A 17,263-nucleotide genomic window follows, 5' to 3' on the forward strand; every position below is an offset into this window, starting at 1 on the left:
AGAACTGTTGGGCAGTCTGCCCATCACTTATTTTATTTGGTTGGTTGGTATAATATTCACCGGGGTAACCCTTTACCCCAAAAAAAACCATATCAAATCGTATCTACTCCACCGCACCACCGCACTGTCACCTTCATCATCAGTCGCCCCACCTTCACCTTCACCTCCGTTCTCCTTCCACCACACCACCGCACTGTCACCTTCATCATCAATCGTTGTAAAGTACAGTCATTTTGGCGAATGAAATGGAGAATGAAATCAAGATTCAACATCAATCAAAGCCCTTCCCAATTTCCGTGACAACCGATCTAGCTTCTCAACTACACTAACCTCCAAAATCTCCATTTTTCCATCTTTAAAACCTTCATTCAACAACCACTGATCCAACTCTTTCAAATACTTGATATATATCAACTTCAAAGATACCACAAGCCCAACTTTTAACCCACATTCCCTCGCGACAAATTCCCACAAATTATTTTCCATCCAAATCACCGTACTTTACATACAATTCAGGAATCTTGGTTTCATTCACATCAGTGCGGTGGGTTAGGGTTATTTGGCAATTCAGTAGAGTTAGGGCTAGGGTTTCAGATTTTGGGTTTAGAGAAGAAAGGGGTGAATGAAGACTGGTGTTGACCAAAAGGTTATTACTAATAATTGAAGGGTAATATAGTCATTTCAAGTTATAGTTAACAGATCTGTTAACAAAATTGACACCGGGGGGTAAACTTGCGACATAACACCAAACGTTGGGGGGTAAATTTGCAATTATTTCGTTAGGGGGGTCAGAGTGTCAATTGGCCTAAACCCTAGGGGGTAAAATTGCAGTTTACTCTAAATATATTAAAAAGTGATAACACATTAAATAAACTAGTGCTTTAGACTTCGCGCGTTGCGCGTTAGATGTTTTTGTTTTTTAAATATGATCAAGCCCTCGCGTAACGAAAAGTGGGAAATCTAAAAGAGAAGAGAGAGTACAAAGAAAGTTGTTTACACTAAATGAAAGTCCAGGCATTTACTAACTATTAGATTTGTTTACATACTACACAAAACGGTAAACGGCCTACATATCAGACTTGTGTACATACTAAGGCTTTTTATGCAAAATGCAAAACGGGTTCATCTGCTTTGTTCGACCCCCCATCCTTTCATTGGTGACTTAGTGCTTCAGTTGGTTGTGTCATCACCTCGTGTTTTCTTCGATGGCATAGCTTCAGGACCTGTAGTTAATAATGATTTAGACATGATGTTTAATGAGAGTATAAGCATGTTTTTATAAGTTAATTTGTCGTATTGTATTGTATGGTGCTATGTGGAGATATAACTGAATCAGTACGACAATGACTATAGTTTTGCGAATTCTACCAGCATTGCATTATATGTGGGTGTACCCATAGGGCTGTTTATTTTCAGCTAAAACCCGACACTCGACTCAAATTTAAGGTCGTCCGAACCCGAATTAGCGAATCCCCGAAAAAACCCGAACTCGACTAATGGGAACTTTAACGAAACCAGTACAGAAGCCGAACATTTATTGTTTTTTTTCTTATAAAATTGTTTAGATTTGGAGGTTTTAATAGATGAAACACAAGTTTTGAGAATTTTAAATACTTTGGTGATGTTTTTAAAGTAATAATAACAATTTTGATGATATTTTGGGAAAAAACATTTATTTAATTTTACATCTAAACCTGGAAACTGAATAACTCGACACGAACTAATCCGAACCTGAATTACCCAAACCCGACAAACTCGAACTTTAAAAAGGGTTGGTTATCTGGTCTATTTTCCCCAGAGATAAACGCGGACTACCTGACCCGGAAAACCCGAAACTTGAAGAAATAACCCGATGAACACCCTTAATGGTTCATGGGTAGATCTATTGAATTATAGTTTACCAAGTCAACTGGCATTGCATTATATTATGAAAAAAGCTGATGAAATTTGTGTACCTTTGAGCATGTTCAGCGAACGCTTTACAGAGGATGTGTTTTGTATTTTTGGTGGCGGTGTTACTGGTTTTGGGGTTGGTATAGGAGGTGTGCTGGTAGAGGTGTAGTTTGTTTGTGGCTGAAGGTAGTTTGCGCTGTTGAAAGCGCAGCGTATTGAACGGTTTTTAGATCTTGTTCGGCCTGAATCTGGAACTGTGCTTCCCTGTTTTTCATCGACTGGAGTAGCTGGGTTTGGTTCTCTTTGGTTAGTGTCTCTTCACATGTTTGTTGCAGAAATTGATTGGCCGGCTGATCAAAGATGGTGCCGTTGATAGTTCCTGTGTTGTCTGAGATTTTGACCAGTATTCGGTACCTGCATTTCATTTGTGTTAGTGTCATGTGATTTACTTACATAACTGAGTTTAATAGAAACCCACATGTAAATTGCCTTGTCATAAGTTCCATCATCTACACAGAACCATTTGGAACCTGTTTGTATTAGTGTTTGACGGCATTTAGGGCAAGCATTGTAGTGCCAACTCTTGTCTGGCATGACTTCTATTATTTTTCCCTTTATTGTGAAACGCTTGCCCTACATTTTATAAATACAGTATTTATATCTAAACTTGTATATAGATATGGTTTTTGTAAGGTGCTTACAATTATCCCGGCATTGCTTTGAAGTAGGTGTGAAATTGGAACCTCTAGATCTGGTGTCGTAGTGATTGCGCAGTTTTGCATGTCCATTTTTTCGTACCTGTTTAGCATGGAAATAGGGTGTTATATGTTGTTAATAAGCATTGATTTTATTCCTGAATTGCTACAGATATTCTTACATTTCTTTTAAAAGCTCAGTTTCTATTGTTTGTGGATTTAGGTAGACATGTGTAGCACTTGTTGAAGATAGCTGTAGTGTTCCTGTGCTTCCACGGCCATAATATATCTTTGTTTTTAATCCTGTCATCGCTAGTATTATAGGTGCTGATGCAGCCTCTATTTCAGCCCTGTTGAATCGAGTTTTGTCTGTGGCTATTTCTTCCCAGAGTGTAACCGTAATGTCTTGATTGCTGTTAAATGCATCCCGATATAAGTGTTTTGGTGACAATGTTTATAAAGCAGTAGATAGGCTGTTTGTAGCTTACCTGCAGTCTTTGAATGCTAAAACAACATATGGTTTATTGTTGTTGGTTTTTTTATCCTCAATACGCCGTACCAGCAGCCCGATGTAATCTGTTATCAAGGTCTTTGTATAAATGGTTACATAAATTGTGGTACTTGTTTATTAATATGTTGTTAACAGATTGTTTAACGCGTACCTACAATCCCTTCGGTTTTTGCTTGGAATTCTGCTCTTCTGCGTGTGGCTAGGTCGAAGAATTGCTTTGGTATGTTTTCATTGTTTAGAACTGAGGTGATGACAGTGGCGTTCCCAAGGTTCATTATAGCCGGGTGGGTCAATGTGTTTGTAAAGTTGTCTGGTTCTTTGCATCCATAACCTTTTATTTCATAGCATATTTGTAGGCATAGTTTTGAGTCTAGAGTTTTGCAGTATTTTCCTTTCACAAAAGCTTGGATCCCCATTCCCTGCCAATTTTTTGTAGGGAAACATAATAAATTTTAGAATCTACATATCTAATTCTGTTGCGGGTGTATACACATAAGTAAATAATATGGAAATAGGTAAGTACGCAAGACACAGTTGTTTTCATTATTTTTTGCAAGAATATAGATATGATTAAATAATATACTAATGAATGTTCGATTGAGAGATGACCTAACAACGATTTAAATCCATGATTTAGTAGACATGATAATTTTTTTAGAATCTATTTTATAAATTTGTTGCTGATCTATAGACATAATAAGCAGCGGATATAGAGTTCTATTAAGACATTTTTTCAGAATTTGGAAAAGCATTTATACCTCTTCATCAATGAAGACAAATTGTAATTCGTTTTCGCGATACTTAGGCACCCACTTCCGAATGACACGCTCTTCTAACGCTGGTGTTGGGCCGTTGGGTCGCAATCCCGATATTCTGTTGCTGTCCATTTTCAGAAACCTGTTTAAAGGGGAAAAACACGTATTCAATAATTTTTAAGTTATATTAATTTTCAAAGTGGCAATAATTATCATAGTTGAAAAATGGTTTATGTACGTTTGATGTGTACAACAATTTTTTATGATCAACAATTAGAAACTTAGAAAATAACCTGTTGTGAATTAATGGCATTTAGCAAGTCTGTGTAAACAATATTTAACGTTGTATTGTTTTCTTCGCCTGCCTTATTTGATGTGAGTATTTTTAGTGAATTTGGTGAAGTAGCTCGTGATAAGGCGACGTATAGTTGACCATGACTAAAAACAGGCTCCGGTAAGTAGAGCCCAACTTTTTTGAGTGACTGGCCTTGACTCTTATTTATAGTCATTGCATAACAGATTTTAACCGGGAATTGACGACGTGTAAACACAAACGGTATATCTTTAGTGTCATGTACAAAATTGATTCTCGGTATGTATACTTTTTTACCAACTGATGTTCCAGTTATGATGCGGGCTTCAATCACTCGTGGAAGTAGTTGTGTAACCAAAAGTCGAGTGCCATTACATAAGCCGTTTTTTTGATCCATGTTACGCATTAACATGATAGGGCTATTTTTTAAGGCGTAAACAATGACTGGGTATACCATTGAAATTAAGCACATTTAAGTATTCAGGTGGGTACATAGCGTCTATCTCGCCCCCATCCTTTGAATGTGGAACCATTGAATCAGTGCTGAAATATGAGGTGCATTCCCCAGGTGACATTGCATGAACCAAGTCATTTATCTCGTCAACTGTGTCATTCTTTGGGCATATAATAGCACGTTCTGATATTGCAGCTGGTGATGGGTTTGCTAGTAGTTGAGCATCATAAATGAAAGAAATCAGTTTTTGAAGGCCATCATTCGGTTCCTTCAATATGAACTCGGGTGGTATTTCAATCTTTCTGATGTTAGGTTCTGCAAAATCCACGACGACACCTTCCTTCCCGTCCCCTATTCTTAGAAGCCATTCTGAAAAATTTTGCAAATGTGCTCTTGTAGCTGAGGTTGTTGAAAGAGATTCTATGCGCATGTTTTCAGTGAGCCTATACATAGTAAGATGTTTCCATAAGTATGAATTGGGTAGGCAAGCTGCAATAACCTCAGCTTTTGTGCTTTTAGGTTTTACTGGTAATGTTTGCCTGAAGTCGCCTCCTAGTAAAACTGATTTTTCCGCCAAAATATTGCGAAGTGTTTGATGTTAAATCCTTAAGTGTCTTATCCAAGGATTCTAAACATCTGCGATCACTCATTGGAGCCTCGTCCCATATTATTAGAGTGGTTTGCAAAAGCAAATTACATAGGTTTGACTTCTTCTTTATGTAACAGATGGATTCTTCAGTTAGCTCCAATGGGATTTTAAATCTGGAGTGAGCAGTCCTACCAGATGGAAGCAATAGTGATGCGATACCTGATGCTGCAACAGCAAGTACAACCTCACCTCTTGATCTAAGACGTGCAATGATCGTTTTCCATAAGTATGTCTTTCCTGTTCCACCATGACCGTAGACAAAAAGCAAACATTGAGTTCCATTTTCAAATGAAGACATGACTGCATTGTATACAGCTAGCTGACCTGGTCGAAGGCCCTTGTGAAGACTCATGTGTTCAATGCGTAAGGCGTCTCTGTCATAGCTTTTCTCTTCTAAAAGAAGGCTGTTTCCAAGCCCAGAAACCACAGAAGCATCTGGCATCGGTAGACCGTAGTCAACCAATGAACGTGAAGTTGAGTTCGTATTAAGAAGAGTTTCCAATTTCCGTAGTACATACTGTTGTAGGTCTTGATCGGCTATGACCGCTGAATGAGTGGTAATTGCAAGGCCTATACTACGGTTTATGTCATCTGACATACATTTCCAATTTGTCTCCCATAACCTTCGAGGATTTGAAACATCACAGTGAAGGAGTATGCAAGTAAAGAGAGATCTTAGTTCAGCAGCTGTAGCCCACTCAGCAGCCCCTTCAATAGTGGTGGCCCATTCTTTGTCGTCTCCGATTAAACCAAGCCTTTCACACGCTTCTCTAAATGTTGGCATTACAGTCCCTGATATTGTACGTACATCTGCGAAAGAACAACATCCTCTTTGAAAATTGAGTAGAAGCCTTAAATAAAAGAGTTCTCCGCATGTTGGATGCACATATGTAAGCCTACCAATTGTTGGCTCCCTTTTACTTCTTCTTCGCATCAATTTTTTTGATGACATATCCCAACGGTACATCGATAAGTAATCAATGTACCGAAGGTTAACTCCTGACAAACCAGAGTTATTTTCGTTGGATATCTCATTGGTATTATTCACAAACCATTTTGTTAAGGTTGTTTTACCAATATTTGAATTGCTAGTAATATCCGAAAGCCATTGCGACTGTTTAAAAGTAAGGTTCTGCTTTCCTTCCAAGTGAACAGCTAAAACTTGAACTGGGGGATTCTTATGATGTATTGGAAAACTGAATATCCTCCACACTGCTTCATGTGGACATATGAATCGGCCATCTGTATAATTTTTTATCTCGTTTATGACCTCCGGGATGTCAGCTGGCTCTCCAGTTTGTCTATCACGTGTTAACGCAAACTGAATACGATCAGCACCTTTGGAGATGTATTTGAATAAGTATTTGATCAGCATAGTCCAACCGTAGTATTCTACGTTTATATGTGCTTCAAAGTGCATTAACAAATTTGCGTTGTATGGAACAACGTACCCATTGTCTAAAGGAACACCATTTTTTAGAAACGGCGCAGATGTTGACGATCTCTTATAATGTACATAACCCGCATTATCAAAACGTGTAAAATCCTCATATGGCTTAGGAAAATTCTTTTTGCAAACTCCATCTTTCATGCAGGGAGAACCCATGCGTGCTAAACCGCATGGACCGTGCAACATATAATCCATCACAATCCTGTGGAGAACAGGTTTGAGAAGATGATCAGGTAGTTCAGCCGATATATAGTGATCCACCTGTTCAGCATTGCGTATACTATACGCATCAGACACCCATAAAAGCGTGTGACAATGTGGTAGACCTCTTTTTTGAAATTCAATTGTGTATAAATCTGCGCAAAGAGGGAATACCATAGAATGTAAGCCACATAACAGGTCTAAACTATAAACAAACTTTATATTTATAGTTACCTGCAGTGACATCTCCAAATGGTTTCCTATTTCATAAGTGCTTGATAAATGCACGCACCTTCATCTGGAAGACCCTAGCGATGATGTCAGGCCTATCTTGCGCATTAGCAACACCCACGCGACTAATTTCCCTTGTTATCTCAGGCCAACAAACATTGCATGTAAACGTGATGAAATACTGAGGATTACCATGTACACGACATATTGCAAGCGCATCTTGATAATGCTTATACATATACCTTGGCCCATCCGTAAATGAAGAAGGTAACATGACACGCTTTCCTATGGTGCTCGCGTCAGTATCCCCTCTAGAAACTGCGTCCTGAACACCTTGGAAAAACTCACATTGGAATTCATCCTGGTTCGCCCTAAAGTATTCCAAACAACAATGTTCAACATAAATATAGGCATCTACCAAATACAGTTGTAACAACTTGGATGCCCTCAGTATATGAGTGTACACATTCTCGCGATCATGCATTTGATAACCATAGAACATTATAGGTGTTAAATTTCGGTCATCAGGCACTTCTTCATCAGCCGTTGTAGGTTCAGTTCCAGTCAGTTTAAGATCTGGCGACCAACCTCGTTCGGCACGCGGAAAAAGGAGTGGATATTGCAAAGGCATATAAGCTGAGTGAAGCTTGCTTACCCTATGAGGAGTGTTTCCTTTACTTTTAATGACGACATCAAAATCTGCCGATAATTGGTTGTTGTCACAGACTATGGCACCAAGAGTGTGTGAAGCAGGGGTAGAATAACGATTGTCACGAACACAATTGTGAAGTCTAATTTCAAAATCTGGAATGTCGGCATGAGAACACAATTCCCTAGCAGATCTAAACAACCGTACATACGGGTTTACATCATCTAACATGCGAGCGAGGGCAGCAACAGTTTCTGCTGCAGTATGATCCGAGTCAATAGTTGGGAAAAAACGCAGCCTGTTTGCAATCTCATGTTCACTATCGTAAAGATACATTTGCAAGAAGCTGGTTCATGTTATTTGCAAGATTCTTATAGCAGCGTCTTCGTACTTTGTTTGGCAAGAGAGAAATAATCGCTTATTCTCTCAAAATTACCGAACTCCCGAACAGGTGGCCCAAGTGATTGTTCATACGGTCCGGTTAAAATTGATGGGGTTCAAAGATGATAACAATCCGGTGAACAGAAGATTATTAGAGAAATGGAAGATCTCCACAGAGAATCAAGTTAATGATCCAGGCTAATTTTGTTAATCTGTGTCTAGGGTGTCTAGTTTAGGTGTGGCCGTGTTTTTTTTTTGTTTTCTCTTGTAGTTCTGGGCTGTCTGCCTTTGGTTGTGCTTTTGTGTTTGGATTGCCTAGGCCTGGTATGCCAAGTCTAGTAGTGTGTGCCAGTTTCTTGTCACACCTTGTTTTTTCTGTTGATATATAAAATTCACCGGGATAACCCTTTACCCAAAAAAAAAAAGAACCCAACCAGTGTGAAGCCTGGTCGGCAACCTTGAACACATAGGGGCCACCACCCTGGTTTATTGCATCATCTACAACAGCCCCGAACGATGTCATGCAAAACATATCGTTGTATGCACGAATGTTTAGTATAAATTGAGAATCCGAAAACAAAGATTTCAATAAATCTGGTGGTTCAGATGGGTATTGCAATTTAATTTTGCCACCTCGACAACAACGATTATAACGTGGACGAGCACTTATTGGAAATGATGTTAGTCGTTTCTGGAACCAAAAAAGAGCTCCACAATACTCGCACACTTCTGTACGCAATCCCATGTCAATGTAATCTGGGGACTGTAAAGCAGAAGCTGGGAAACCAACAGATTCAACAGCTGCCATTGCAACCCTAGAACGCAGCATTGTGCTTCGATGAGATGTCTGCCGACGCGACGTCGAGGAAGCATCAAAACATGCATCAAAAGAAGATGCAATATCTGCTGAAGACGACACAAGGCGTGGTCGTTTGGAACGTGGATGCTGGGACGATAAATAGATGTCAAAAGTGACCATACAATACCTCAAAACATAGGAACACCCCTAATAAACATTCAAAAATGTATGTAATTTTTTTTCTACAAGGTAAAAACGAACAATATATCTTACTTAACATACCTGCATCAAACGACTTATAAGAACCTCTAGTGTATCAACAAAATGCGTACAGAACCTGTATAAGATAATAACAAATTATCAGTTTATATAGCGATATTTGTAAATATTAACGCATTTATTTAGCTATGCCAGTTAAAGAAGGAATTAAAAAGCCTATGAAGAAAAATAAAATTAAATTAAACAAACTATATATAAAATAACCGTACCGAAAATCGCCAAATATCGGCACCGGCACCCGTACCGAACCGAAAAAACCGGTATCGAAAACGTAAGGGTTGGATAACTTTAGAAATTAATTTATACTATAGGCCAACAAAAGCTATATACAATTATTTATAAAAATAATAAGTAAATATGTATCATTTTAATTCGAATTTCAAATCGAATATAAAATTATAAATTCGTATTTTACTCTCGTAAAATAATTTCATCCGCCCCATGTTTTTCTTTTCGAGGCTGTGTCGCTGAAATATTTATATCTTCATTTGTTTGCTACGCTATTAACCAAATGGGGCTACATTTCAACATACATAATAGCCGTAACTTCTACCACCTAAAGATTCTAACATAACATCATAATTTACTCAATTATTAATAAACTAATAATCCTAAGAGAACCAATTTTGCATTAGAGTTCTTCGAGGTTCAAACGATGTATTTTAGAAGCTGTATATGATGGTATGTTTTTTTTTCCGGTTCCAATATATGATTATTATTAAAGTAATAACTATAACTACTCAATGTATCTTACTTTACATACCTGCATCAAACGACTTAAAATAACCTCTGGTGTATCAAGGAAATACGTATAGACCCTGCACAAGACAATGGCAAACTATCAGTTTATATAGAGATATTCTTATCACGTACATGAGGCGCGCGTCTATGTGCAACCAAATTGTGACAACTCGAGTTTCCAAGATTCCAATGTCGCATTTATTGCACGTTCACTGTTTGTTTAATCGTTTACTTGCACAATTAGTTTGCTGTGAAACTGTAACGTTTTGATTCAATAAAGTATATTGTGTTTGAGCATGGTTAGGTGTTACTTATGAATGATTTGACAAATACTTAAATGTGGTGGTGAAACTGTAAATTGTATATCTTGTGCATGTAATATGTGATAGATAATTCTTTAGGGTGCTTAGTGCTAATAGTGAAACTTAAATCATTCTTAACCCTAATCCCTTTCACTAATCATCACCAAAGAAACAAAACACGTACTTCACATTCTCTGATCCTCTCTAGCAATCATCATCATCATCATCATTGGCACAAGTTCTTCATCACTCTTGATTTCCTCTTTCTGCCTAGAATCAATCCAAGGTATTTGTTTAATCATTGTTTGATGTTAATCGTTGATTGATTGATTCATGTTAAAACCCTAGTTCCATATGTAATGATTCTGTGTTATTGAATTCTGATGATTGTGAAATGATGTTGAATATGGTGTAATCATTGCCTGATGTTAAGATACAAGAATTGTAGAATGATTGATTGATAATTGGATTATTGCAGTAATGAAATTAGGGTTTTGATCGTATGAATGTAAGAATGTAACTGTTGCTTTGATTCTGTGAATTGGCTTTGGAAATCACGTATGTTGAAACTCGTTGTTAATAGTCAGGGTTTTGTGAAGTCACAAAAGTCTGAGTCTTGATTATCTAGGTGGTTGTCTGAGTTTCTTGCTTGAAAGTCTGAACTTCTTAAACATCATGCATAGGTCCGAATTTTTAACCAAGGAACAAGGTGTCTGAGTTTTATGATAAACATTTGTCTGAGTTTTGTGACCTACTTGGGATGTCCGAATTTTTAAGCATGGGACAAGGGAGAGTCCGAATTTTTAAGGGGGGAGACCCCTTGTCTGAATTTTTGGAATGGATAACATGAGTCTGAGTTTTATATGCTTGCTATCCGACTTTCTACTTGATTATAGAAGGTCCGAGTTTTTGGTTAAGTTATATGTCCGACCTTTAGTTGTATGTGAGGTCCGAGTGCTTGAAAGCAATGCTATGTCCGAGTTTCTGTTAAAGGATTTGAGAGGTCCGACTTTTTATATATGTAAAGGGGTGGTCCGACCTTTGTGACCTTGTCCGAATTTATGAAGGGGCAAGCCTACTTGTCCGAGTTTTGTAAGGAAACCCTCTTGGTCCGAGTTTCATAGGGTAAGTGGTCCGAAATTGTTAAGTGTTATGCTTGTCTGACTTTCTTTGAATACACAGGCATATGGTCCGAATTTTCTAGTGACTTTCATACTTGATAACCTAATCTGAGTTTTATGCTAAATACATAGTCTGAACTTATTACTTGATGAATGATCCGACGTTTGTTGATGAATTGTCTGAGTTAACTTATGATACTTATAATGCTAAGTCAAAACCTGTATGAGGAGCACTTGCATGTTACTGTATATTGCTGAATGATACCGTATGCACGAACAACCTTTATCATATCATTCCGTACACAATGAACGCACATAACACAATTACTTGGATAACAAAGACTTGTAAACCCTAATTGTTTGCAAACACTTACATCGAATCATGTGCAATGTATCCTAGGTCGTGTGTAACGGACTTAGACATTTAATAAACCCTAGAAGCAATAACATACCGAGCAAATCAAGGTGAGTTCACACTCTTACTAAGGCATGGGATTCCCAGGGCTTGGGAATGGGATTGAAGGAATGAGATTGAATAGATTCGTACTTACACTGTTACTAGACTACCTACCATCGTCCTCGGTTGTGCAGGACACATACGTAAAACCTACGTATACTTGTGCTATTCACTGTCCTCAGGTTGCGAAGGACACTTACGTAAAACCTACGTGAACTTATACTCACTACTGCCTCGGTTGTGTCAGGCACTTACGTAAAACCTACGTAAACCCCCGCGTACCCCTATCCTCGGTTTGTGAAGGATACTTACGTAAAACCTACGTAAAGCTCGTACGTATTACTGTTCTCGGGTTATGAAGAACACTTATAGTTACGAATAGTCTAGTGGATATACAACATGGGAAGCCCCCACCAATAGAACGTACTATCGGCCTAGTAGAGCCACATGTTACATACGAACTTACTATTACGCATTTACTTTCTGTGAACTCGCTCAACTAGTTGTTGATCCTCTGTTACATGCCATGCAGGTCGTTAGATACATGGAGCTTGCACAGGGAGGAGCTGGTCGTTGTGGGCTTGGATCGTGATTGTTTCGTTAAACACTTTATGACATTTCATACTTTTTAATGTTGGGTTTTATTTATACGCTTCCGCTAAACAGTGATAACATACTTATGTTTTGAACACCTATCATATTGGTGGTTGAATGGCATTTACTTTTATATATTAATTACATGTTCAATATGATTGGTGGCTTGATCCTGGTCAGTCACGCTCCCAAGCGGTGATACTCCGCAGGTGGATTTTGGGGGTGTGACACAAATAAGCTTTATTAATAACCAATATTTGCGTCGCTCTCATTTCTCATACACACTAACCTATTTATGAAGTAAACCTTTTACCTATAAAACTCCTACTGACCCTAATTTTGGCCCAAATTGTTTTAGGTTAAATATCTAAAATTTTGTTTTTACTCTTCTTCTCGGATAACAACAGAAGTGGCTATGGTGCTTTTGTTCGGTTCCACTATCCTCCTCACAGTACCGTTAAAAAAGTTGTGATAATGGAAAAGCAAGTTGATGAGGAAACAATCTTCATTTATCAGTTGTACTTAAAACATGCATTTTTTTTGTACAGCAAACAGCTCACCTGGCTAGGACCGCGGCCTACGACCTAGCCCCCCCCCCCGAACTCGAATCCACGCGCATGCAGGGGTGGATCTACATAGCTTGTTACGGGTTCACGTTAACCCGCTGACTTTCGAAATTTTAGTAGATGTTGTATATAAAAGTCTGAAGTGACCTATAAATAAAGTTACAGACGAAGCATAGGCAAAAGCAAGCTTGGTTCCAGCGGATAAGACTTTGGTTTCCATCCAAAGGACTTTGGGTTCGACTCCTTTATGTACTGTTTTTTTGTATTTTTCCCTCCCAAATCAAATTAAACTCAATTCTTTTCCTGGTATTTTTTCTTCCCAAAGTAATATAAACCCTGGGTACTCTTAATCAGCTGAACTGTTAATCATACGGCTGTGCGGTATGGGGTTCGTCCCCACCGCGTCCCGGTACGGCGCCGCCCCCTTCCCATTTCGAGCCCTCCGTCGCCGCTCCTACATCGTCACCATCGTCGGGTTCTCGACGCCAAGGACGGTCCTCCCCCTCTCTTACACACCAATAAACCCCCAAATCCAAAATCATACCCTTCTTCCGGAGCCACAATCGGTGAAGCTGAGAATGTAATTGAAACATTTCTCCGGTGAAGAAAGGTGCGATGGAAGGTGGTGGTGGTGTAGGTACGGCCGGCGGCGGTGATGGACCTGAACGGCGGCGATGTGATAGGGTTTGTGAACGTGAATCGCAATTGATGTTCTGAACGTGAATTGTCTGGGTTTTGTTTGGTTTTGCTGAGGTCTTGCATACATTCAGGTACTCTATACCCTATACCCATTTCAAGATTTCTTGTGTTCATATAAGTTATATAACAGATCAGTGATATGGGTATTGTTTAATATGATGTGAATTGCATTTGTGAACAAAAAAAATGGCTTTTTTGGTCTCTGGGTTTTGCTGAAATCTTGCATACATTCAGGTACTCTATACCCATTGCAAGATTTCTTGTGTTCATATAAGTTATATAACAGATCAGTGATATGGGTGTTGTTTGATATGATGTGAACTGGATTTGTGAACAAAAAATGGCTGTTTTGGTACCTGGGGTTCTGTTAAAGTTGCTGCAACATATGAACACAGATGTAAAAGTTGCAGAAGAACATAGATCATCTTTGTTACAGGTTGTGAGCATTGTTCCGGCTTTATCAGGCGGTGAGTTGTTTCGAAATCAAGGGTATTATCTTAAGGTATCTGATTCATCTCATGCCACTTATGTATCTTTACCTGATGAAAGTGTTGATCTTATATTGAGTGATAAGATCCAGTTGGGTCAGTATATACATGTCGAACGGCTTGAGTTAACCACCCCAGTTCCGGTTTTACGCGGGGTTAAACCGGTTCCAGGTAGACACCCTTGTGTTGGAACACCTGAAGATATTGTTGCCACACATTCTTTAGGGTTTCTTAATAGTTCCACTAGTTCTAAGTTAGTTGGTAATGTCAAAAAGGATAGTGTTATTAGTGCTTCCATTGGAAAATCAAGATCACAATTGTCGAAACTGGTATGGAATTCGAGTGATTCGAAGGTGAAAGTCAAACCGTCAAATGGTTCAAGGTCAATCCCTTCATCTCCTACTAGTGGTTACACTTTGTCTACTTCTTTTGAGAAGTTTTCGAGTGCTGTTAAGCATCAGTCGGAAGATCAAAGGATCTGATAAGGAGATTGGAAAGTTGAATTTAGGGAGCGCGAGTCCGCGTTTAAAGAAATCCGGGATTGGTAGCTCTATAAAGAGTTTTGTTCAAGGTAATGAGTTGGGACCGAAGGCGTTGAGGAAGAGTTGGGAAGGTAATGTGGATGTCAAGATGCCGAGATTGAAGGTCGTTAAGAACGATTCAAAGGCTGAAGCTCGAAATTCTTTTTAAGTTTATGTTTTTTTTATGTTTATTTTTTTTAAGTTTATGTAATGTTTTTTAATATTAATAAAAATATTTTGTTAGTTTATTTGTTAAATGTTAAAAAAATTAGAAGATTAAAAAAATAAAAAACATAAAAGTGGTGGGGTAGGATCATCTAGGATTATCCTCCATACCCTCTACTTTTGTGGGATAGACCATCCTTGGGAGGACTATGATGTGGCGCCTACGTGGCGGATCATCCTCCCTTGGAGGACCATCACCATACCCTCTAGCCTAAGTGACACAAAGCTGAGTAATAGTGTAAAGTTTCATTTCTTCAATAATGTTATTGTAGTATGCCTAACCATTAGCCCCAACCAACAGAAAACAACGCACATCTAATGCTAATTTGTAGAAAGTTATTTGAATTGTTTAGGCTTTCCATATTTGTTCAACATTTTTTTATACTTCGCTTTGAGCGTCTAAAATGGTTTGAGTTGCCCAGGGTGACTATGAATTGGTAAAACGGCAACTTTAGTTTGACCATGAAATGTTGGGTCCAATCCGACCCGACCCGACCTGATAATTCCAATGTTCGGTTGTGAGAAATCTGACTACCGGAAAAAAGTGAACCCAAAGAAAAAATATCCTGGGTCCGCCACTGCGCGTATGCGGGCTGTTTCGACCCTTTGCACGGAGGCTTTGCATAAATTTGCATGTCCCGCGTTTCGAACCGGCGTCACCCGGGCAGGAACCCCGAAGGGAAAACCTTCCCACCTCTCCACAAACCAATTGGTTTGTGGGCCATTGGCACTTATAGCATTTTATTTTGTGATAATGAAAATACAAGTTGATGAGAAAACAATCCTCCTTTATCAGCCGAACTTATAGCATGGAATTTTTTTTGGACGACCAACATCTCAGCTAACTACGACCGCAACCTGCGACCTAACCCCCCCCCCCCCCCCCAAGTTCGAATCCACGCGCATGCGGGCTATTTCGACCCTTCGCCCGAAGGCTGTGCATAAATTTGGATATCCCGCGTTTCGAACTGGCGTCACCCGGACAGGAACCCCGAAGGGAAAACCTTCCCACCTCTCCCCAAACCAATTGGTCTGTGGGTCATTGGCATACACACACACATATATATATATATATATATTGGTGTTTATAACATTCATAATGAGTGTGTAACCATTTCAAAAATATTTTGTATATAACCTCCGAATCTCCGTACAATATAGCTTATTTATTAACAGTTATAACAGCTAAAGGTTTATGGTAAGGTTTTAAAGGCTTTAGAAATTTGTGACTGCAGGGACATAATGGGGTCTTCCTTTTGACTCATGTGAAGAAGTCTTATATATTTATTTGTTTACTATGTTACAAACTCATGAATTGTATTAAAATTGTTAAATAAAAATTATTAAAAGTTTAGAAATCAACTATATACACATATCACAATTGCACAGCTAAGACTCAATAAGATACAATAAAACATAATAAATAAAGCATGATAGGGTTGTCTTTCAAAACTCAAAACTTATGTTTAAAAAAATTCAGAAAAAAAAAATTCGATTCAAATGAAGGGACCGTTATATTGTCTTGCATGACACATATAACTCAATGACCTTAAAAATCAAAGCCTCAATGATAATTTTACCAACCATATTTCTGGTCCAATGTTACTTTGGCAAAACGATTTGTCTATTTGATCAACCAACATACCTTGTCCATCCATTTTCCCCATACATTATACATTAAACATTTAAAACAGCAAACAACAAAAAACCAACCTACAAACAATATGTTGACAATGAGCACACCAAAAAGACCAAAAAAATGAGTTGACAAATCATCAAACACTTGGTGTGCAACCTTTTACAAACCCAAAAATCAACCAGAATTACCAAATGACACACCACAAACATGCAATATCCAAATATCAAAAGAAAACCAATACATAAGACAATGACAAAATGAAGAAATCTTACCGGTTAAATCAGCGAAGGAGGGGATGATGCGGCTGAAGGTCCGCCAAAGTCATGACTGCTATCGTTGGAGGTTGGACGAGGTACGGTGGAGGTTGAACTCAGAGATCGTACGAGGTGGAAGCGGTGGATAGAAGCGTTTGAAGCTGGGGAAAAGAGGAGGGGAGGTGGTGGATAGAAATATTTACAGCTTTGAAGTTGGGTAGAGAGGAAGGAGAAATTAGTGAGGTTTTAATCAACGTGGCAACTCTAAAACAAATAAAGTGATGAATCATCAGGATATTACTGTTCATTTCCTCCGTTATTATCATATATTAATGTAAAGCACGTATAGATTATAAATATAAATGTCTCGAATATTGGTTGCGTAAATTAATAAGC

The 17,263-nt window shown here is 38.5% G+C and overlaps 2 protein-coding genes across 3 annotated transcripts; both read right to left on the reverse strand.

Moving 5' to 3' along the window:
* Positions 1-998: 998 nt before the first annotated feature.
* Positions 999-17,141, reverse strand: LOC110895713 (replication factor A protein 1-like). 2 transcript variants are annotated; one of them, XM_022143036.2, is made up of 11 exons: positions 16,886-17,138; positions 10,024-10,078; positions 9,264-9,318; positions 3,858-3,996; positions 3,251-3,518; positions 3,077-3,164; positions 2,771-3,001; positions 2,595-2,691; positions 2,372-2,526; positions 1,956-2,307; positions 999-1,223 (listed from the first exon to the last, which is right to left on the reverse strand). In XM_022143036.2, the coding sequence occupies exons 4-10, from the start codon at positions 3,984-3,986 to the stop codon at positions 2,016-2,018; spliced, it is 1,260 nt and encodes a 419-aa protein (XP_021998728.1). In that variant the 5' UTR covers positions 3,987-3,996; positions 9,264-9,318; positions 10,024-10,078; positions 16,886-17,138; the 3' UTR covers positions 999-1,223; positions 1,956-2,015. The 2 variants fall into 2 exon arrangements, with proteins under 2 accessions (XP_021998728.1, XP_021998729.1); XM_022143037.2 differs by lacking the exons at positions 999-1,223; positions 2,372-2,526 and having other exon boundaries at positions 2,114-2,307; positions 16,886-17,141.
* On the reverse strand, positions 5,137-7,098 carry LOC110893362. Its single transcript, XM_022140472.1, has one exon. The coding sequence runs from the start codon at positions 7,096-7,098 to the stop codon at positions 5,137-5,139; it is 1,962 nt and encodes a 653-aa protein (XP_021996164.1).
* Positions 17,142-17,263: the final 122 nt, after the last annotated feature.

Source organism: Helianthus annuus, chromosome 12, assembly GCF_002127325.2.
Source record: "Helianthus annuus cultivar XRQ/B chromosome 12, HanXRQr2.0-SUNRISE, whole genome shotgun sequence".
Lineage (NCBI taxonomy): Eukaryota > Viridiplantae > Streptophyta > Magnoliopsida > Asterales > Asteraceae > Helianthus > Helianthus annuus.

What these genes read in the sequence shown, in the direction of transcription:
- LOC110895713 (XM_022143036.2), bottom strand. Translation starts at nt 3,986, where the DNA reads ATGGACAGCAACAGAATATCGGGATTGCGACCCAACGGCCCAACACCA. An exon ending in AAAAACCGAAGGGATTGTAG is followed by an intron (nt 3,165 to 3,250) that starts GTACGCGTTAAA and finishes CCTTGATAACAG; the next exon opens with ATTACATCGGGCTGCTGGTA. An exon ending in AAAGCAATGCCGGGATAATT is followed by an intron (nt 2,527 to 2,594) that starts GTAAGCACCTTA and finishes TATAAAATGTAG; the next exon opens with GGCAAGCGTTTCACAATAAA.
- LOC110893362 (XM_022140472.1), bottom strand. Translation starts at nt 7,098, where the DNA reads ATGGTATTCCCTCTTTGCGCAGATTTATACACAATTGAATTTCAAAAA.